Below are 23803 nucleotides of genomic sequence, written 5' to 3' on the forward strand. Positions count from 1 at the left end.
GATCGTAATTGACTTACCAATGAACGTCGTGTACGGCGTCGAGTGGGAGTTGAACGTACTGGAGTTGCACACGTCGTCAGGTTGTTGGCTCCATTCCGACAGCTGCATCTCTATTACATGGTCGTCCCTTCGGTGGAACATCAGGCACACGTAGCCATTGGTGCTGCAAACGGAAACAGAATTTCCGGATAGAAATTGCTGGTAAACATTCCGCAGGAGATGAATAAAAATTTTAGGAAAAATACCGAAACTCGTGGTTGCAATATCCGCTAAGCTTTTAAAAATCATTTTATTTTCCTATTCCACTGGAAAACAGATTTCTAATAAGCTGATACATTGGTAATTAAAAATAGATTTCTGGTAACGTACAGGGCACCTCAAAATAAGTGTACGTCCTAAAAATTACAAAATTTGATAGAGGGATATTGAAGAACACTGATGATGCTATAAAATAAAAGCAAACAGCTTCCTTATCGTCATTTTAACAGAATTAAAATTTAAAACATGTCTGGCCTTGAAATTAAACGAGGGCAGACGATGCGTATACTTTTATGAAAACGGGACGTATCTAATAATCGAGCCAGTACGCCATAAAAGCTGGCAGTAGCCAACTAAACCGGGGGAAAGAAACAAATAAAAGAGGGGAAGGATGGGGTTGGAATACAAGGATGGAAGACGTTAAATCTTCGGTCGCTTCCGTGGTCGGACCAGGATTAAGATTTTATTTTATCAGGACGTTTCTTAACGGGCGTGCGTTAACCTTAACGTAATCCTTTTACGACTTGCCCCCCTCCCCCACTCTTTTACGATGAATCCGAGGACTCTGTTATAGCTAGTCCATAACACTGCTTGAATTGCACACATGAAACAACGCGTGTTTGTTTCAGGCTTCATTCTGTTTTCTCTGTGCACACTTGGTTAGATTATGGTCCATCATCATAAATGATCAACAATCTCTTAAACAACTCAATCTTTATTTAAAAAATTCTACAAAAAGTATCTTGACTGCGATATATTCCTTATTCTCTGCTTTCAGTCGGACGTAACCCAACCTTAACTAAAATTTCATACCTAGCCTCAACTATCCAGGATTCAGCGCCATCTATCCAATATTCGTGGAAGTAATTTTTTACTGTAACTAATTAGCCTCTTTGCAGTGGTCTAGCCACCATAAAATCCACTGGCTACACATTTTCTTTGCAGCCCATCATTTTCAAAACATCGAGGCTGTTTTATTCACAGCTTCATCAAACGCGTTCAGCTTGATACAGACAAAGAGCGAACGGATACTTTCGCGGGTAACTGTATTTTCCTTACGATCCTTCGCGCCATGAAAACGAACATAAAGTGCCGCGTATTGCTTCCCAGGGGGTCGTGAAAACCCATGGGCCCGCGATCGAGAACGAGTCGGGATTTTCGGGTTTATAACACGTCTATTCTTACGGACGCGTTCCCGCGGATTATTGTTATGGCGACAGATCAGCTTCCGGTCGGGTGAATGTTTTCTTGCGCGCGATGAACTTTTCCCACCGAGGACCGATTGATTTTTTATTTTCACTCGGCTGTCCCTTTCGGACGGCTAAGATTTGCGACTTTTCGGCGGAAAGTCTCCGTGGAACGGATACAAATGTCCACGATTTCCGGTTTCGTCAGGATTTTATGACGGTCAGGAAATTTTGCGCTGCCTTGGAAACCCGAAGTTTTTAAATTCCGAGAAATATGAATTTTCGAATGGAAATGGGGGAGGATTTTCTGGTTTACTATCGCTGGAGAATTTTTCGAAAAAGAAGCACCTTATTTGCTATTGAGAAAATAATTTATGTTATAATGAATTTAGTTCAGTGATAATTTAAATTAGAATTTAAATTCTATAGCAGTATTTATTTTTATTTTTCAGAAATGGTTGCATTTATTGACAAGATAATTTGAAGCCATTTAAGCGTTAAAAGGAGGCACGAAGTGGGCCACGATGAACAGAGAAAAGGCAATTTAATTAATTGAGTTGCCGCAACCATTTACATTCCGACTTTCTGGAGTGTATCCAACGAAGTCTCGAACGGTGTTAGCGTTCCCCGGGGTGCAATGGCGGCTTCTTACGGACTTGTGTACATTTTCAACCCTCTCTTTACGAGGAAGCGCAAATGTAACCCAGTATAATCCCATTCTAGACACTTTCCACCGACTCTGCTGCGCTTTTCGCCTTCGGGGACCTTCGATACGGTTCAATTTTATAAAAAGAGTGGAAGTTATTGGCAGACCTTTTCGCTCGAATGATCCCTCTTTCGATTTTCGAATTTCTCTTTTTCCTTGAAAATTTTATGTCCAAAGAAATACACGAACCAATATACTAGTGAAATTTGATATAAAAATTCTGCTATTACCTTTTGCATATTTTTCTAATAAATGTAATAAATGTATTTTATTTTTATTTCAGTTGAAGTTTTAACAAATTTTTTGGAAACATGTTTTTATAACAATATTGTTAATTATTTTTTAGGCTGGAGTAAATTTTCTGTCCGATGACTTATACGTTCAACTTCTTGGAACAATGAAATTATCTTTAACAAGGGAATTTTAAATGGATCAATTAATAATGCGTAACTTCAATTAATAAACTCGGCTGTTTCAACTACCTCCAGTTAACAACGAATTTCCTTGCTACACGAAATTGCAAGTCATAAACTTCTCTCCCAACTTCCTTTGCTATTCCAGTTAGTAATTGACTTTATGGCAAGGTAAAAAATTAAATGAAACAGTAGCACAGCCTCGAAATATTTGTCTGGTGGAAAACAATCAAAATTCCAATCGAAATTAATTATTAAAATTCCATTTCCTACCCCTCATCATTTATGGCAATAAAAATGGTAAATTGACCATTTCATTAAAATTTATAAACATCAGAAATTATTTCCATTAAATCTTCTTTCGATTCTCGCGAACGAGGCCACGAAAATAGTTGAAATTTAACAATAAATGTCAAGTAAAAATGAAATAAAACTCTTCAAGTCACATATTGTCCCCGTTTCCTAACCTTAAAGAGGTTACCAGATGCAGAGAATCGGTCGCGACTCTTTCTTCGAAGCATCTCGAGTTTCCAATCTAATTTATGTCCGGTCGTTAGACGATTCAATGAAAGGAGCGCACTTATGCGGCCAATTTGACGTGCACCCTCTCCATCCAAGGGTCTACCGTCCCCTTCCATCCCCCATCCTGTCGTATTTCCTCCAGCTGTTCCTCTTCTCGATCCACCGAGTTCTTCTTCTTTTTTTTTTCACCTGCTACCTCCATATTCTTTTTCTTTTACATTTCTCTATGGTTTCCAGATCCCATATCCCTTTTATTTATCGATACGTGTATTACTTTTTCGATCTTGTACCCGTGTGTCCTGGAATTGAATTTTCTTCCTCTTTCATTGTTGCGAGGGACACTTTGTTTTTACTACTTACGACTACTAACTCAATTTATTCAATCGCTTGCTTAAGTTCACCTTCCTGTAGAGGGAGCTGCTTTGGCGCTCTTTGAAAATTTGTTAGGTTATGTTAGGTTAAACAGAGCGCTAGCAAAAACTAAAATTGCAATTGCATTTATATTTAGAATATATTTATTCTATTTTAAGTATGATCGAACACTTTTGTAAGGAGGTGTACATAACCTCAAACCACCGCCATATTGCCACAACTCAGCCATTCCAAGGAACAGCGCCCCGCAGCGACAAATAAAAGGCTCGTTCGTCGCCATCAGCGACACACCACCCACGCAAGCAAGACGTTTGTCTCACGTCGCGGCTTGATCGTTCCAAGACCCGATTCCCACTTATCTCGACCCCGTTTCATCGACTCGACTCATTTCATTCAATGTTCCCGCATCACGAGCGGCGATCACCGGCCTGCGGCTGCGGTTGTGGCTGCAACATCCGCCGGATATCGACACGAATCGTGCTGTCTGATGCACTCTCATCACGGAGACGGTGAACCGTAACAAGAAGGAAGGGAACCTTTGGGCTGAGAGATGAAAGGGATGGTGGAATAATGTACATGCTCTTTTATATCTAGATGCATGTTATCTCCTAATTTTTGGAATATATGAATTAAAATAAAATGCATCCAGTTCATTTGCAATCAATACTTGATAATTTGATGATAATTAGCTATTTTGTGAAACGTGAGTTATGATGTGAATGAAGCCCTCTGGCGACAGAACGTCGCAAACTCGGTAGCTCTATAAACGAGCAACTAATTGGAAGTAGCAAAATAAATCTTCGTATAAAAACTCTCGGCACGAGAATAATGATAACAAACAGCGAGAGAGCGAAAGAAGATTAGAGGGAGTGGAGGCGAGCTAGGGGTGTAAATATGCCTCGGAGAGATTTATGAAAAATAATATTAGCTCCGCGATCAATTTGTACCTCTCTACTTTTTGTACATTCGATTAAAAGTATCGGAAGCTGAAGAACTCGATTTTATTGGACTGACGGTAATAATTAATGATCGGATCTGTTCCTACTTTAATCCCTTGATTGCTAGATAAGAGGTAATTGAAACAAATGTTTGATTTGTAAACCGAAAACGCTGCTTGTAATTAACATTTTTTTAAGGGTTGCAATTTATTTTTATAGGAATTTAATTTACAATAAAAAATGAAATTATTAAATTTCTATGGAACAAAAATATTCTAACCCGTTTCACGAGAAATTAAAAAATAAAAACTGTACAACAACCCTAAAAAACCACCACTAAAATAATGACTAAACCCACAGGATCCACTCTAGATATTGAAATTCCTTGAAAACATCCCAATTGAAACTGTGGCAGGTACGGCAGGAAATCGATTAAACGATACATATCGACCGAGGCAAACCGTCATACTCGCGGTGGATAATTTGAACAGGAACCGGTGCACCGGGCCGGACACGAGCACTGCACTTCCGGTCGCCAGATCCCCGGCTGAACGAGCAATTTTCCGGCCAATTGACCTCTGAAACGTCCAACTTCCAGGCCAAGTCGATCTCCGTCGACAGAAAGAGACACGCTTGTTTACCTCGTGGCCACCCCCGAAACCACCCCCTCCTCTAACGGTACATACGTTCGCTCCTTAACCCCATAGAGAGGCCAAGGGGGGGTTTCTGCGGGACGTGTCCTTCGTATATTACCGGCCGAACTACGTGACCAGCATCTTCTGGCTCGAATTTCGAGGGTGGTTTAGTTCAGGAATCGCCACGTGGCTGCATTCAGAACTAGCGAGAACGAAACCATTGCTTTTTTTTTTGGGGGAGGTTGAAAGGGTGAAGGGTCGATTCCAGTCCGTTTGTGGAGGGTAAGTGTTTGCTTTGGGACGTTGATAGGGGTTGGAGGATGTGTTGTTCGAATGAAATAGATATTTTGTGGGAATTGTGAGACGTTTAAAGAGTGATTAGGAAATTCTTATTCAAACGGTGTAAAACATAGAAATTCTACAATGGCTTGGTTTAAATATTCAAGGGATGAATTATACAAAATTTGATTTTACACTCTTTCAAATTCAATCCATACATTCTGCATCGCTAAAGTTTCAGATCAACGTGGAGGGTGCAGCTGTTGAATTTCTACTCTATATTCCATTGCCCCTGGAAATAACAATAACCACATTTTCCGCGTTCCTTTGGTAGGGTCTTTCTGGAAGACTCCCCTTGCATACATGAATTTGTTGAAATAAAACAGGTGGCCAAAAAGGGACGGACTTTGCATTTACAAACGGAGTGCATTTCAAAATATGGAATATATTGTTTAAAAGAAAAAAAAAATTCAATTCCGTTAATATTCACACGTTTTTAATGAAGTTTCCTTAAAGGTTAAGGTAAGATGCATCATGGAACGAAAAGGCGAGAGCTGGAAAATGGTAAAAGAGTAGAAAGCTGTTCGGATGAAAAACACGGGGAAGCACTACACAGGGAAAATATTGAAAAACGTAGCGAAAATAAACACCGACCACGCACAATGGACGATGAAACGAAAAACAGAAAAAAATAGGGAACGCGAGAGGTTATAAAACAGAGAATTGTAAAATAAATGCTCCGGAATGACCCGGGTATTAAAAAACAACCAGAACTGGAACAAAAAATTGGAACTGGAAAATATTGAAATTATCCAATGAGATTTTAAAAAATCAATATCAGGGAAATTATAAAACTCCTATTCTATAAAATTTGTTAAAATAAAAATCACAAAAAGACGAGTGGATATTGTTTGAGGTTAGAAATCCGCGACTGTCCAAACCAGCTTACACAGCTAGACAAAAATTTACGTCAAAAAACTGTCCATTCAGTGGCAGTCGACTTTTTCCATCGACCAATCATCGTTGTCTACACCAGTGGCTACATTTCAGTCAAAAGCGTTCTTTGAGACCGACCACGTGGTGCAATAAAACCTTTCAGGGCTGTTGAGTGGTAGTCGCGATCTAATAACCAGACGCGTTTCCCAGTTTTTTTTTTTTTTTTTTTTTCGAAACACCGTCCAGCTTCGACAGTTTCAAACGTTTCGTCGATCAAAGCTTGTTTTCATGCATCATTTCCCCTCCGGTTCATTGAATCAAAAACAAGTAGCCATAGACGAGTTGCGAGTCAGCTGGCTCGTTAAATAGCGCCCTCTTTGTCGGACATCTACGAAATTAAACGCACGCGTTTAGAAGTGACTTTTTTTTAAAGCATAATCGAGTACGTGTTCCTGGTACGAGTTTCAGATTTTCCCTCGTTTCATTTTCCCTTGCGATATACCAGACTATGTTTCATTATTCTTCTTCTTTTTTTTTTATCTCTCGTTGCTTTTTATTTTCCGTCGGCTCGATATATCCGGCTGGCTTTGTCCTTTCGAAGTGTCCAACCTACCTCTGCCGTTGGCGTTCATCGATTTATGAATTCGTCCGCAACACTCGGGCGAAGATGTTTTTTCGCGAGGCGCGATACCGTGGCGTAATGTATGGGGAGGGCGACACTGTCGCGGCGGAGATAAATGTTAGAAAATGGCGGAATGATGGCGGGGAAATGCGAAGGGCCCTGCGAGTGATTGGTTTATGTAGGCGCGAATCATTGGGCGTTGCTATTTTGAAGGTATAAAACCTGAAGCATATTTCTTTATGAAATGGATGGGTGATATTTTAAATATCACTGTAACAAGAATGTAAATAACCAAAATATTCATCTGATGTAACAAGAAAATTCAGTATGAAAATAGTTTCAAATGGAAGAAAATTGTTTATCAAGATTGAGAACAACATACTGAGGAAACGAACATTAAAATTTATTGAATTCGTAAAATTTACTTCCAAACATTTTCACCGGGACGCAATCATCTTTTCCTTCAACTCGTAGGAAACGGTCTCAGAAGTGGAAGGAACGACACTCACGAGGGAAAACAACACGTTTATCCGTTTTATCTCGAACACCGGAAGTGGATGTAGCTCGTGTAACAATGTAGAAAACGGGGCTGTTCAAGGAATAGATTCACCGAGCCGTTTTGAGTCCGCGGCCACGTCGAATCGAACAAAAGTTTTATGCAGTACACGATGCAGTTCGGTTCGATATATAGCGGTGATAAGAACATTACTCCGTGATAAGAACACCCTTTCCTGTTGCACCAGCCGGGAACAAGCACGTTTCCGATCGAGTCAGTGGTATCGATATCTCGTTCTGGCAATGTTTATATGTATAGTGGTACTTTTAATTCAATAAGCGAGCTTTCTAGTTTTTGGCGACGGTTCCAGTTGGAAAGATACGTTAACAATTTACTGGCGAACTTTTCGAAGAATTAACAATAATAGAGTCTTAACTTAGAATTTGATTCCACCGGGTCATCACAAAAGTTGGAAAAATAGTTTCTTCATAATCTTCAGGAACAAAGGAATTTCTTCCATTAAGTTTTATAACAAAGATATACTCGTGCAACGTTACAATTATTCAGAAGCAACACCAAAGTAACACGCAAACGCACAAAGTTGCAGCCGTGGGATTCTGTGCCCATAGAAACGGAGCTCCTTTGTAACCCTCTTGCAAGGGAATTCTATTCACTCAGGGACGGAACAGCAATCATAAATATCGTGGGGGTATATCGATCGTCAACGTACAATAGCCACCAGAATATTTATCAATTCACAGTCGTTGCACTGCACTGTGTTGCGCCGTACAATCGTTACACCACCGCGAGCTTGTAGAGCTGTTCCTCACGATTGTGTGGCTAATAACAATTAAACGTGGACGAAAGAGGTTAATCGTTACAGGGGTTTCGATTTGTAATACAAGCATTGGCGGATAAAAATCCTCTGTGTATGTGTGGGGAGCATCGATTCCCTGTTGTCGTGTGGTTTTTGCTGTCTGATCAATGGGAACTCCGTGTTTTCTGTCGACCGAACCAATTGGTGGATTAAACGGTCTGATAATTGGTTGCTCCATTGATAACTCAGTGTCGTTTTTAACGGTCTTTGGGACTTTGAAAGCTTTGGATTCTGGATTTTTACGTTGGAATTTGAAGCCTTTAGAAATAATTCTAAACTTTGGAAAACCCTAAGGTTTCTAGGTAATTTTGGATCTTAACAATATCCAAATTTTGGAATTTGGAACCCAAAACATTGAACCTCTTAATCCCTAGAACTTTCAAAATCATTGAAGCTTTAAAAAAGCGGTGACCCATCTTAACGCGATCCCTGCTCATTGTTGCTTCACCTCACTGACCACGTGACGGGCGTGGTTTACCCTCCACCCATACCGCCCACCCACTTCAATTTTTAAATATATGAATATTTATAGCAATAAAAACCTACCTGTATCTTTATCTGTTGTTATCAGTTTGTTATCATCTTAGCGTCTCAATAGTAGTTTTTCAGCTTTGATTTTTTTATTAGCAGCGAAATTTCTTGAAAAGCATACACGATCTGTGTCTCCATATATCGGGATTCATCCCCTACTGAACGGAATAACGGAGGTGGAAGTAGATCAGGAGGGTTGAATAGTCGGTAGAGCAGTGAATGGAGGGCTATAGAGCAGTGTGTTTCGACGGAAAATCTTGCGACTGGCATTTAAATCTGTGAAACAGGGTTAAGAGGGATGCGGTTAAGCAAACTGAATGCTCGTTATGAAACATCCTTTGTGTTTTTGTTCACCAGTAATAGCTGTCTGATTATTCAAACAAATGAGCCACTTTTCAAAATTAAGTTCTGGCACATTTCTTCTTTGAAAAGTGATGAAAATTTCGTTATCAATATAATTTTGTTTTCTATATGTAATTATCTAGCTAAATTTATTTTTATTTTATTCTGAAAGAATAAGAACGGAGTAAATCTTTTTGAGAGGAGGTTCAATTTCATGAAAATGAGATGAAAATCGAAGGAGCTGTTTTGTTGAACTTCCAGCCGGTTTCGTTGCAATTTAAATTGACGAAAAACCTTTCCCCGACAGTTTCGAAGTTGCACGGTACCCCCGACTCCAATTTTTTTTTTTTTGTCGTCAAGTTTGTCGATTCGACGTTTAATTAATTCCTCCATCGACTAATCGCAGTAATGATGTTTGTGTCGTATATAATCGTTCCTTCCAGCTGGAATTAATTACGTGTATTGTAACCAAATTAATTATGTTGTATAATGAGCAACAATTTACGGGATGAATAAATCATTGTTGATTTTGAAATAAAGAAGATCATCAATTTGCATGTCGAGTGTATTCCTCTGTGTTTCGTCAAATGAATATTCTGTCCGCTGTTGTAATGATAATATTAACATCCGTTTACATAAAACGATACACTGCTGAAACGTAATGACCATTTTCGTGTTACAGTTTCATTAACTTGACAAATATTTCGAATAAAAATTGCACGTACGATCTAAATTTATTTAATATTGTTTTAATACCGAGAATGTTAATAAGCTTTGCATAAAGAAAGATGACATTCAGATGGTTTTTTCTGCATGCATATCGCACACCAGTTACCTATCACTTGCTCGGGTCCAAAAAGAAAGTCTTTTCTTTCTTATTTCGCGAATCTTCCAGGCTGATCTTCTCGCGCTTTAATATACCCGCGATTACGCGCCAGCTCGCGATTTTATGAGAAGCTTCGTGCAAGAGTTTCTTCTCTCGCCTTCCATCCTCGTGAGAAAGGAGCGAGGACAGGTATTCTTTATATCCTGCAGCGGCAGCCATCGGCGAATTCATATGTTCCCGACGGATAGAGGAAAGAAAATGGCGGCGAGGAAATTGCACGCTATCGAAGAACACGTTTTTAATGATTTTGTAAAATCTACAAATTGTTATTAATCTTTTTCCTTGTAATATTTAGTCGCGCTCAATTTACGTTAAATAGATAAATACTCTAATAAGTATATTCTATTTAATTCTTTGAAAGAGAAGTTTCATTTGTGTCGCATTTAAAACAGACCTGTACATTTACATTTAAGACACGACCTTAGTTTTTCACGAACTTAACGAAACTTGATTACGACTCCATTAATGGAGCTGTTTTTCAGAACTAATTTCTCCGAACGAAGATACTGGAGGTAACTTCCGGTTGCTCGAGGAATTCTCATCATTAAGTCTTTCATCGCGAGGAAAAAACGAAGGAAACACGACTGCTGAGAAACCGGGAAGAGATTAGTCCTCGCCCTCCAGGAAATGTCTGACCAGTAACCAAGCTCTACTACTGAACGTTCCTTTTCTCACAAGTACCACTTTGATAATTCAAATGAATTTAATAAACAAATTCTTCAATGGAACGAAAGAACTCACCAATCGAGGGTAGCTTTGGCCACGTACTGCACCTGCATCTCTTTGTCAGGATTGAAGGGATGATGATAATGACGATCGTGGATGGAAACCACGGAATGACAGACCAGACGTGTCTCCTTTCGATCAAGGATCGTCAAGTTGTAAGGCGATGCCTGCAGTCGCGACGTTATTGGATCCAGGGCCACCCATGACTTGTTTGCCACCACCCAGGAGGGATAAGTGCAACGATTCGGTGAATTTTCTGAAACAGAAATGGTACCTATTAGAAATGGCACAATGGCGTAAGAATAATTTATACAATATTATACAGTATCGAGCATGGTAGGCTTCCCTAGGAAAAATGGGAGTGCCCCCCTCCCCAAGACCCCCACCATTCCGTGGGAGAATGACGATGGAGGGGGAAGGCCTCTTCTATGCATGCCTGTGCCCCCACCCCTCCAAATATTATAATATTTAATAATTTAAAATTATATTATTATGTTTCTAAATTACTTTTAATATAATTACAGGCAGAGTTAGAATTTTAAAAATTCCTGCTTTCCCTATATCGCCATTTTTCTGATAGAATATAAAAACTCACATAACTCTGCACATGATTGTTAGAAATGTCTGTGATCAAACGAGGGTGCATTGAATGGTAGCATAAAAAACTATAAATTCGGTTCGATAACTTTTGATCCCTGACGGAAGTTAAATACGATTAGATGTCGAAGAAGGGGGTATTCGTGAGTCGAGGCTTTATTCCTCTCTCGTAATAATATAACTTCGTCGCGAAGGCGGTTATTCCAAGCTTCGCGAGTGCATAATGCAAGCAGAAACTCATTCCAGACTCTTCGAGTTCGCCAAGTCCCGTCAGCTGATAACCAAAGTACGCGTAAACTTGTCCCGTTTATTTTTTCTCCCCGGACGGATATAAATTTAATCGTACGACTGTCGTTGCCATTTTCTATCCGTTACGACGAATCCTATGAATTACACGACTTTTTTTTCTCTCATTCCCTTCGAGTCTCGGCGTCTAATTAAGACAGTTCCGCCGTGACGAAGGATCGAGTTACATTGAAATTCTTGTTCGAGGAATCGTTGGCGTGCTAAACGTATAACAGGCTTACGTTTATTCGCGTTAAGGGAGCTTTCGAAGTTCTGCAGTTGTTTAAAGTTTCCCGGTTGTTTTAATGCGAACTGAAGATGATTAACGACATGCGTTTAAATAGTTAAAAGTTTTCTGAAACTTTTTAGTTTTCCTCAGAATTCGAGTAAGAAATTGTTACTATGGAAATTATAAGAATTAAAGACGTTATTGACACTGATTTCAATCGATAAATACAAATATATTTTGCCCAGCAATATAAAACAAATAATTACATGCAATCTGTAGTGACAGAGCAACAAAGTTCCCACGTTCTTTGTCAATTATAAATTGAAATGTTACAAACAGAAAATAATAAAAACGAAATCAGATTAAATTGTTGTTAAGTTGTAACGCGGACAGACATTCCCAGATCGTGTTGTCGGATCGAATTATCGACCGCCTTTTAGCCGACACGTTCAGCACACTGCATACTTCGACGCCTGTGCATTTTTAACGGTCCATTAATTCATGCACAATGATTGATGGCTGTGAGCAGTCGACCATCGACGCGATAACTGTTTACAGGCGACGGGCATCGTGCACGTTCGTGTACGATTATTGCATTCCCTCCATTCTGCTGTCCAACACGTTGCTTTTTTTTCTAACTTAAACGATGTTCGAAATTCAAATTGTTGTATTTAAATTCTTTGTTATGTTTTTAAGACTCAATTTACATTCGCGGAAGTCAATGAGTGATATTGTTTCTTAGACGGATCAGAATCAGATCGGAATGTTGAAGGAGACATCAGCGTGAGTAATGTTCCCTTCACTCCACCGAGTCACGAAAAAGCCTGGATAGGGATTCCAGAGCTAATCTGCCTTCTGGAAAGTTTAAATGGAAACGCCGGGAAACGAGGTTAACGAAACACTCGAGTCCAATGGTGCGATAGTGGCGTTGGAAAAATCCTTAAGCTGCTTAAACAATGGCCATGTGCACTTAAAATTTTCGGAGTTTTTAATTCCTTTACCTGGGTCCTAGCCCCTAAAATCCTTAACATTGGGCGTAGAAAGCATCCGAAGATTGCTATTAATATTGCACCACTTGCGATCGCAATCATCATTCCGATGAACGCCAAGGGTTTATTGATCCGAAACTGAGAAAACATCACGAATGTCTGGCTAACATGTCGCTGGAAATAAATCTCCTAGTGTGCTTGCAACGGCATTGCGCAATCAGTCATGTATTCCGGATATCCAACTGAATGCGGTTTACCACAAAGCCAGCAACAAGATCATCTCCATCTGATACCAGCGGTCTATTCGTATCTACGCTTCCAGGTCTATAGGATTCCAGGTATGAGACAAATGCATTTGAACGAAATCAGCAACAGTGGAACGAAATGGACATTTGATACTGATGATCAATTAAGCAGCTAATTGATGATATGGAGAAACAATGGATTGATACAGTCTAGCTGTATGCTGCGCATGAGTTGACAGTAAGGGTGTAATTACTGTTGCATCTGATCCGTGGATCCTTGATTATGAACACTAGTACCTGGGATCTGGATTCTGGATCCTAAACAAGGTCTAAATCAAACCTTCCACATGGTAGGGGGTACTGAATCCTGATTTAAGGGATTGTGGACTGTGGATTCTGAGATTTGGATTTCATCATTTGGGCCTGCGCATCCTGGACTCTGATCCCCGGACCCCTGGAATCTGGAATCTGGAATTCGACACTAGATCCTCGGATTCTGAACTCCAGACCCTAGATCCTGGGCCTTGGCACCCTGGACACTTAGGTCCTTGGTATCCTGGACTCCTGGATTTCATAATTTGGGTCTCGCACTTTGGGCCTTGGGCCTGCGGATACCGCAGACTCTGGACTCTGATTCCCGGACCCCTGGAATCTGGAATCCAGACCCTGAAACTTTGGACCCTGGATCCTATATACTGGGCCTTGGCACCTTGGACACTTGGGTCCTTGGTACCTTGGACACCTGGATTTCATAATTTGGGTCTCGCACTTTGGGCCTTGGGCCTTGGGCCTGCGGATACCGCAGACTCTGGACTCTGATTCCCGGACCCCTGGAATCTGGAATCTAGACCCTGGATCCTATATCCTAGGCCTTGGCACCCTAGACACTTGGGTCCTTGGTACCCTGGACCCCCGTATCGTGGCTCCCTGAACCCCGGACCCAGGCACCCTGAATCCTATTACATAGAATCCACAGAATCCTTATACACAGATGCAGCTGTTAACGTTTTACCAAGAAGCCAGCTAAAATTCCATGATAGGCTGATCGGAAGGGTGGTCAAAGAAATTTACGGGGAGTTTCGACGAAATCAATCCCAAGAATGCCTGGTGTGGCTCACAGAGGCCTGGTCATCACCTCAATTTGGTTAACCGTGGCTGCAGCGCCAGAATCATCGCAATCTGATAAGGTTATATGCAGGTATGCGATACCATGGAATATTCCAAGTACCCGACGTCGGTCTCGATAGCATGCGCTGCAAGAATTCGATCTGCTGGTCCATGGACACCGTCATAGTTTACATGCTCTCGTTCTTCGAGCCTGTCCCTATCACCTCTCGCGGTTTTCATCGTCCCGGTCAACTATACAGCATGATTCCGAGAAATTTAACACCTTGTGCAATTAATAATGAAACTACACAAAAGTATAAACAAAATGGCGGTATCGTTCGTTCTACAATAATCATTTTCACGTTCCTCCTATGATCGTTGGAAAAGTTTTGACGAGCGTGTTAAGATTCAGAAATAAAATCTTTTAGTACACTTCATGAAATATCGTTCGGAATTTTATATTTCAGACTGCTTCCCTAGAACGGTTGAAGAAAATACGACAGTCGGAAGAATAGAGATTCAAAAAGTACTCACTCTGTTTCATTTTAAAGGTCTTGGCAGCCTCCTTGACGCTGATCAATCCTGTGCAAGAGGCGTCAGCGCTCTGCGCCAAATTCCACGAGTTGTTCGAAGTTTGTTCGTAAATAAAGCATCTGTAGCTGTCCTCGTCGTTGGTCTTTCGCGCGCTGTGCAGCCGTGCTACTAAATTGTGCGTGCTGCCCTCTTTCCACGTGGCAAGACACTCTAGCTCCACGTCTAAAATAAGGAACAGTTAGTTCAAGTTAGTTTTACAATGTAACAATCAATATAATAATAAAAATAAACGAATCGACAAATCTTCCTGTCGGTATCATCGGCGTCTAATTACACGCAGGTTCATTACGATTCCAATTACGGTCGAAGGGTAAATCGTCCGACCGAGCCTTGCGGAAAATTATGGACGGAAATATTCTAACCGTTAATAAACCGTGGCTCGTCGGTTAGAATGAATTACACGCGGATTTTCGTTCCGGCCACGCTTGTCCACCGTAACGATATCGGTGTAGTAATTACGGAAAATCGTTTCGACAAGCCATAACAACGAGCGGAGGGATCGATAACATCGTTAATCATTCATCGAATCACCGGAAGCTTTATTGACCGTCGCAGATTCTTCGCGTTGGGTTAATTAACGACGATATGACTAAACGAAATTTCCAACAACCATTTGGTTCCAATACACGAAAGGGTTTTATGTAATATGCGAACAAGCCAAAAAGTACCCACCAACGCTTTCAGAAGACAGAACGTTGGCGCAGGCCTGGTAACGAAGGAGCAATCGCGACTCTTGGGTGCAGGTTTCAGCAGTGGACAGTGGTGAATTACATTCCCCCTCGCCGTGGCTGTAGGTGAATTCCAAGGGTCCCTTGAAGGGACAGGGCATCGGGGCTGCGCCCGTGCGAAACAGTGAAATAAGAATCGCGTCGCTGGTCAGCTCGCTGCACATCGAGGGCAGACTCGGCTTTGGCGACTCGATCGTGCAATAAGCTGCAAGAAAAATTGCAATACAGATTAGACCAATTAAATTTGACAGAAATTAATATCAAAATAAGGTACTCACTCTCTTTATATTGAAGAACATTCGGATGCTTCATGTGCATCACGATGCATCGATAGCACTTGACCTCTCTGAAGCAAAAAAGAAAACATTGTTATTAAAATTAAATTACATCAAGTGTTACAAATCAAGTGTTTTCAAAGGAATCCACGAACAACCTTCTTCATCCCCCAATTATTAAGCCAGTAGCCTAAGCATCGCTATCATCCAGGATGATCCCCAACCGAGAAGTATGCCTGGTTGACGGGCAGAAACAAAGGTAAACTTCGCCTTCAGGCACCGAGAAGGGTGTAACCAAGACTGAGACATCGAATGAGGGTGGCAAGGAAGGGGAGGCGACCATGGGAAAAGGTAGAAATTGCAGAGCCGAGCTAAGTAAGCAAGGTGCCAACTAGTAGGGACACAAGACAAGCTCCAAAAGTTTTAAGTAGCTACGCGATACTACAATACTTGGACGCAACTCCTCCCCGCGTCGTTCCCCTCTCCTTTTCACCATCCAACAAATGCTAGTGTCGCTATTGCGTCTCTCAATTTCTCTTTTCAATCTATCTATGTCTTCATGAATTGTAAAATTAAAAATAAAGTTTCTTCCTTTGTACGAATTGAAATTTACTGGAAAAATTCCTCTTCATTCTCGTTATCGACAGTCACTCGTCATTTGAATACGCTGAAACGCTTTCAAACCGCAAGATCGATGCCAGAAAAGTACAAAAGCGGGCTCGAAAGACAAATATATCGGTGATATATATGTGGGGACCGAGGCATCAACGAATTGAGACGTTACAGAACGCAAATGCTACGTATACGTGTATATTTCGAACGGTTCATGGTTCATAAAAGAAACAGAGAGAGATGTATTTGCTAGTCTGTGACATTTATAAATCGCTCGTTTCCAACAACGTCTCCACCGGGTTTATCGTACGGCTCTTCCGGTTTCGAGATACCCGCCACCCTTGATGCTTTTCGTGGAAGACGTGCATCGTTCCTGGCTCTCAGAGATACGGCAATAAAACGTTATTTTAATGGAGGATAGAACGTTGTATCGAGAGAACTATGGAACACCATCCTCGGAATCTTTTCAGATTCTCCTCGCGCATGCGTAACGAAGGTAGTTTTATTTTATAGGTTAGAATCCCACTTTATAGGTTAGAATCAATCAGAAACTGAATCGAAGCTCGAGGAAACGATTCTTAATATTGCTTCGCAATGAAATCACGTTAATAACATTCATTCCGGATGAATATTATTACAATTTCACAAGCTGCGTTAAAAGTCAAAACGATGTTCTTCGTCCTCTTCTGGCGCCAGTTAATTAGCCGTAATTGACTGGAAGAAATTAACGATTCCGACGGAAGGTTACGGGGAAATATCGATAATTGCCTATGATGCAGCTGCACAGATGATTGGACGATGGCACCTGACCAGCTACAACCAGGTCGACCGTGTAAAGTGTCGCGACACTGAATTTTCTGTCGGACGTTTATACAAATATTCCTCCTTAAAAATCCTGATAAATATTTATCAGTTTCTTTATAATAGGACATACAACGATCGATCTTCTTCAACAAGAAATCATTAAAGCCGATAGAAATTCAATTGTACACAATTCTAAAGTGGGTACCAATGTCCGAGTTATAGGAAAGTTCAATTTTATAGTACGGAATATTGTTTGCAACGGGTATCTCGTAGATATAGATCGTACTTCCGGATTATTGCCGGGACGCTGCGAAGGAGCGTTGCTTTATCGTTTCTCGATGATCCTGAGAGCATCACAGCGATATCCTTTGAGCTTCACCCTTGTCGTCTCGAGACGATCCTGTATCGTTCAGAGCCGACCTTTACGAGCTCGGAGATGCTTTTCCAACGATAATTGCCATCGCCTGCTCTTTATTTGTTTATTTGCCGCGATTGAAAAATGCGAACCTAACGACGTTAGGACACGAATAGGTTGTAAAATAAAATGGAAATGATAGTTAACATTTAGCAAACAAAACGGGAGGATGGAACAGGATAAACAATCGTCAATAAATTAAAGAACCGCCAACGTAGCCGGGTCAACGAACGTTTTTCGATGCAATCGCATAAATAAATCACGAGGATCGCGCTGAGACAGCTCATTCTCTGTCCTCGCGTTGCAACCTACGAGTAATGACAACACCGTTATCGACAGATTGATAACTGCGAGCAAGGGAAGCTACACTGCAAAAATTTCCCGATGAAAAATGTCCTACAACTCTTTTTCCCCGAACAATTCGTACCGTAGAACGTTTGTTATTTCATTTTTTTATTTCGTCATTCTATAGCTCATTTTGTCACTTCATTTTACTGCTATTTATGATTCTTTAAATTAATCGCAAAGGTCGAATTTCACAGTACTTGCAAGCAAAATAATTTCATTCAAAATGTAACTCCTGTCTGGTGTAAAAAATTAAATCATAATTATTAATAATATGCTTTAAAAAGAATGTAGGACCATGATTTTGATAAATAATCGACTCTCTAATTTAGTCGAATAATAATGTATTGAATAAATCTCTGTCAGCATGTATGAAACTTTCAAAAAATGATTCATTTCATCTGCAACGCGACAGGACAGTGGCTACAACAGTTTTAAAACAAATGGCATTTGTGAACGTCCGTTCAGGAGATGGAAAAAAAAAAACTATTGCAATGCTGCACATACTGCATGCTTTAAATTTTTCTTCGCACAGCTGGGATTACACGAGCTCGTCTGTTAAATTAATCAGCATAAAAGATGCACGGGATGAAAATTGTTCCATGAATCAACATTTCGAGGATGATTTAAGTCACGCGCCACGTTGTGTCCTGGGCGTGCTTTTATTCATAATTTATGAAATAAAAATTAAATTTTCTGCCTACATCATAGAATTGTTCATCTTTGTTATTCTATTGTTAGGGAAAATTGAAAATTCAGTGGATTTTGAAGATGTACGCTTTGAAAGAGGGAGGCTGGGTCAATCGTGACCCAAACATAATTTTAAAAATTAGAATAATATGAAATACAAAATTAAATTAAAATTATGGCTCTCTCCATGGTCCGCCATCCGAGAGTTAAAAATTAGTGTTTACATTGCGGTCCGTAAAAATCTGGGTAATTTTATTAATTTATTACTCCCATTATAAATATGGCAATTATTTTGAAATGTAAAAATGATCCCAAACATGGCAAGAAATTATTAATATAAATAGCACTTACAGTAACAATTTATATTGAAAATAATTGCAGCAGGAAAAATATGGAGATCGTGAATTTAGTTGCCATCCTGGGTGCAGGTATATCAAATCGAGTAGACGTATTTACTTCGCCATTAAGAGAAATCGGTCGCGTCAAGTCAAGTATTCGCATTTTAACGAGATTCTTCGCTAAAGTCGCCTCTCGTCACGGTCGTTCAATAATTCCGATGCCTCGTCGAAGCACGTGGGTTAATAACGTCTCACCATAGAACTATGGGTGGGATGGGGGATGAAAAGAGAAGTAGAACTCCTCCCTTACATCCCGTGCCTCCATTCTAACCTTCTTTACCATGGTACTTGTTAAATTGTTAAGAGAATTAAATACCTCCTTAATTGCCTTTTCTTTTTTAAATTAAATATTTACAAAAACACGGATGAATTTATATTAATATTCCTCGTTTATAAATTCGAATGAAAAAGTGTGAAGAATTAAAAGCTAATCTTCCAGGGTTGAAGCCATTCTAAGTTACAACTAAAAAAGGGCCATTGTAGATCGTAAACTCCCCTTTTATCAGCACCCCATTCTCGTGAACACCTTTTTACGTGACCAGAGCCATCGCACAGGGATCAGAAACATCGAAATCGCCGGCTAAAACACGTTGGCTCGCGATCGTGCACGATAATTTGTCGCGTCGCGACGCCCTCGTGGGCGTCGTTAGCAGGGACCACGGGTGCGTATTTACGCAGGCTAGGAATCAATAAACCATGTCCGAGAACGAGACGCCCGGGGTCTGCCATTCGACCAAGGGTGGCTGAGCGGACGCAAGGGGTCAAACTCACCCTCTTACACGCCATTCGGCTATTAGACAATACAAACAGGGCTATGATGGTGTCTGCTTGACAACTTGTCGAGCAAGTTCCTTTTTTTTTCTTCCCTTTCTTCCAGGTTCTGGCTAGACGTTTATCAACGCGTCAGCATCGTGGGAAGAAGTTCCACGGGGCTGGCTCGATTTGGCTCATCGAATATTTATGGGATTTTGAGAATGTGGTCGAGGATGTTTGGACACGTAATGCGGAAAGTGATTAGGGGATCGAATTTTGCTGATGGCTGATGTATACGAGGAGTTTGATGTTAGGGGTGAAAGAACTAAATATTCTATGGTTTTGATGAGTATTATACGGGGCGATTCGATAACTGTTACTGCCATTAAAAGCAGTAGAGCAGATAATAAACATTAAACATTATTGGAAACAAAATTTTCCATAAAAATTTTCCAACAGTGCAAACGTTTGGAAAAATGGAAAGAATTGAAGTGAAATGAAATGAAGAAATTTCCATTTGTTCATATTTTAAACGTAAATTTAAATTTATATGACTGAAATTCAAACAAGACATTGAATATCATATGTGAAGTATAAAATATACATTTTCGTTGACGTTTATTTGTTGAAAATGTCCTTTATGCATATTGGTATTGTTATGAATAATTATTTCGTTATATTGTTTCGAAGAGATACAATATCAAAATACAGGTAAATGTAACAATCTGTTACGTATTATTCAATTTTAATTAATATTAATTGATTAATTATGGTATACCTTGTTTATTATATCCGTAGTTAACAATCGCAATAAATTTTCAACGGTTGATTAGCTGAATCCGTCACCCGAAAATATCAATAAAATACAAATTCAATCAGTTAAAATTATTGCACATAAGAAATTAAAAAAAAAAAATTGTTTAATTTAGGGACACCAAGTATATTAGGGAACTTCAATGGCAAATATCTCGACGATGATGGCTCCTTTCGAAAATTTGTATTCTTTCAAATTTCCTCGCCGTTCTTTCCCAAATCCATTGTTGTCGACAAATCCATCATCGAGCGAGGCATTCCCGCGCAACGCGGAGTTATCGTTCAAGTCGGATTACGAGCGTCGGGCGAAGCTTACGCATTGCGCCACGCACGCTCTTCGACGCGGAACTAAAGCCGACCAGCTTAAACTTAGGTGGCAACCAATCACGGTCGGTGAGTCGCCACAAAGCCCGAGGCTTTGTGCTCGAATTAAATTTTAAGCGAGATCGGAAAGCCAGCCGGCGCAGCCGGGAACGCGAGAGATTCGCGCGATGATGGCGCTTGATCCGCGACAGGCCAATGAATACGGAATGCGGGTGACTGAAAAAGATAAATCCGTCGATGTTGTACGGGGTGTCCTATCTCTCCTGGCAGGAGTTAAAAAGTGATAACGTAAAAATGTTCCTTTATAAATATCATGTGACGCACCGGGTGCGTCGAGGAATTTCAATTTTCAAATTTCAAATCTAGAACTTCGAACTTTGAATTTATTTCAACTTCTCTGGCCCGGATCCGCAAGCAAATCTGCCTTCAGCATGAAAGGTAATCGCGATGAAAGCAGAGCTGGCGAAAAATAAGGGACCAGGTTAGAGATACGAGTGTAAAGGAGCCGAGAGCCAGAGGAATATCGAGTGCCAGTGCTCGCATTATCGGAGAAACTCGCGGGGAAGAAATAATCCGGTAACAAAATCGTGAATCTCTGACTTCCACGACGACTCCATCGTGGCCGTTTTCGAAGCGAGCGTGGAGGCAGAAACTTTTGCACGGTAGTTTACGATGTTATCGGAAGTTTCAGGATCGACTACGAGTTCAGGGAACAGAATGCGAACCACGTCGATCAACGACCAACGTGCGAACCAGACATTTCGGATCACGAAACGTTATGTAGTTTCGAGGATCAGAAACGGATCACATGTTTACACAACTCGGGTTATTAGCTTACACACTACTCCAACATTTTATAGGAATACTGAATATTCTTGGCTGTACACGTTCTTCTTTGATCTCGATCTAAGATTTGTGTACTATTAAGTTATCTTAAGTTAAATACTTTTTAGTGATAATAAGTTTTATTACATTAAGTTAAATACTTTTTACTGATGATAAGCTTCAGTGATTACATTAAGTTATCTTGAGTTAAATACTTTTTAGTGATAATAAGTTTCATTACATTGAGTTATCTTGAGTTAAATACTTTTTAGTGATGAGTTTCATTACATTAAGTTATCTTGAATTAAATACTTTTTAGTGATAATAAGTTTCATTACATTAAGTTATCTTAAATACTTGTTCACTAATATTAAGTTACCTTGAGTCAATTATTCTTTCAGTAGCTTTGAGTTATATGATACTACATATCACTATTGCACTCACAATGAGATTTTCAATTTATCAGTAAGATTACTTAAATCATCGTTTGAATGAAACTTTAACGAGCTTATAGCTTGTAAACCACTAGTGGGTGTATGTAGCTGGCAGCATTGTAGAAAAGGGGATTGTTGTAGCTCATGCTAGCGAGATCTCGCACGTTCGATACATAATTCGTCGGGTTTCCTGCTTCGAGCAGCATTCCGGCTGGCCGGGCTCTATCTCGATATTGTATCGATACTATTTATGCATTACCTTTCCTACCTCTCGATTTACAGTAAACCGGAATATTTTACTAGAGAATAGCGAGGATACGGCGATATTCCCTAGAAATTCACGGACCAAAGGTACTTGGTGAATGAAAATTAAACACGTGCGAATGCGAAGGAAGATAATTATTTTCTGAATAATCGTTGAAAATAGGAAAATCGTGGATATTGAAAAGTTTCATCAAATATTCATGAAATATTCTATCTTTCATATTCCTCTTTTAGTGTATTAAATTACTTTATTTACAAATGTTGTAAATTATATTTAAAAATCAATTTTTGATGATACTTTCAAAAATTCTTCTTTTCCTGAATTGTTTAATTTCACATTTTCCTTATTAAAAAATTTATAACGCAGCAAACTTTTGTTCTAATTTCAATCTTTAATAAAAGATTTAGAACTATTCATAGCTAGTGTCCCACATTCTCAAAATCACTTTGCAAATACTAAAAGATTCATCGACAGAAACATGGTAAAACCAGACAAGAAATGTCATTAGTTATTTGCATCTCACATTAAATTCTGATTTGGGTTAGCCTGACCCAAGATACTCGAGAAAACTCTCCTTTCCATTTTTAGTCGTCCATGATACACGTCATAGATATCAACACTCCTTCGAACCCATAAAATATGAACAAAATCGATTCATTCAACTGTGGTAGAATCTTTTTTAATCAACTGTTAATTTTAATCAATCACTCGTACCATGTTTAAAATTTTCAGCCAAAGGTCATATTATTTTGGAATCCGTTCGTATAATAATTCATTCGACTGAACTGAATAAAAAAAGGAGAAATTTAAATAGAGAAAATATCCAAGCGTCTACTAAACGTCAAAAATGATGAATATCCCTTTAATTATTGAACACGTGTACTGTTTTAAATCAATTTTTATACTGTCGAGTGAATTAAACCTCTTGAAACCAGCAATAAAGGTTCGTGACGCGTTTAATATCCAGCAGCAATAATTTGCATGGCCGCGTGCACAGCACCGATCGAACTTTCTGTGAAATGCAATGGTGAAAATCGTAGCGCGATTATATCCTCCCGGGGAAATTGTTGCTGAAATGATTTAGAGTAAAGTGCAATGGACCGAGCACGAACTGTTCCCGGTGATTATTCAATTCTTGAAATTCCTTCGCTCAACCCTCGACGACGTTTTAAGAATAATCGAGATTCGCAAGTTCAGAATCCTTGAAAACTACGTTAACTTTTATCGAAATGAATTTTAGATTTGCTAAAGTGACTTACAATTATTAATTTAGTGTAATGAGTGTCTAGTACTCAAGTATTGAGTACCGAATGACTCACAATTATTAATAATTTGAGTATTGATATTCTA

At 39.7% G+C, this 23803-nt stretch overlaps 1 protein-coding gene across 8 annotated transcripts in view; it reads right to left on the reverse strand.

The window, feature by feature from the left end:
* Nucleotides 1-23803, reverse strand: part of LOC114871505 — a 191234-nt gene that overhangs the window by 11888 nt on the left and 155543 nt on the right. For all 8 annotated transcript variants that reach the window (XR_003788583.2, XM_029177478.2, XM_029177477.2 and 5 more), the window contains 5 exons: nucleotides 15779-15846; nucleotides 15445-15705; nucleotides 14713-14934; nucleotides 10742-10982; nucleotides 18-163 (listed from right to left, as the gene is read on the reverse strand). Coding sequence is in view for 7 of the 8 variants with exons in the window: in XM_029177478.2 (XP_029033311.2) it covers nucleotides 18-163; nucleotides 10742-10982; nucleotides 14713-14934; nucleotides 15445-15705; nucleotides 15779-15846 (938 nt within the window). In the remaining variant the exon portion in view is untranslated. The remainder of the gene's footprint in view (nucleotides 1-17; nucleotides 164-10741; nucleotides 10983-14712; nucleotides 14935-15444; nucleotides 15706-15778; nucleotides 15847-23803) is intronic.

The sequence above is a fragment of the Osmia bicornis genome, chromosome 16, assembly GCF_907164935.1.
Source record: "Osmia bicornis bicornis chromosome 16, iOsmBic2.1, whole genome shotgun sequence".
NCBI classification, from domain to species: domain Eukaryota; kingdom Metazoa; phylum Arthropoda; class Insecta; order Hymenoptera; family Megachilidae; genus Osmia; species Osmia bicornis.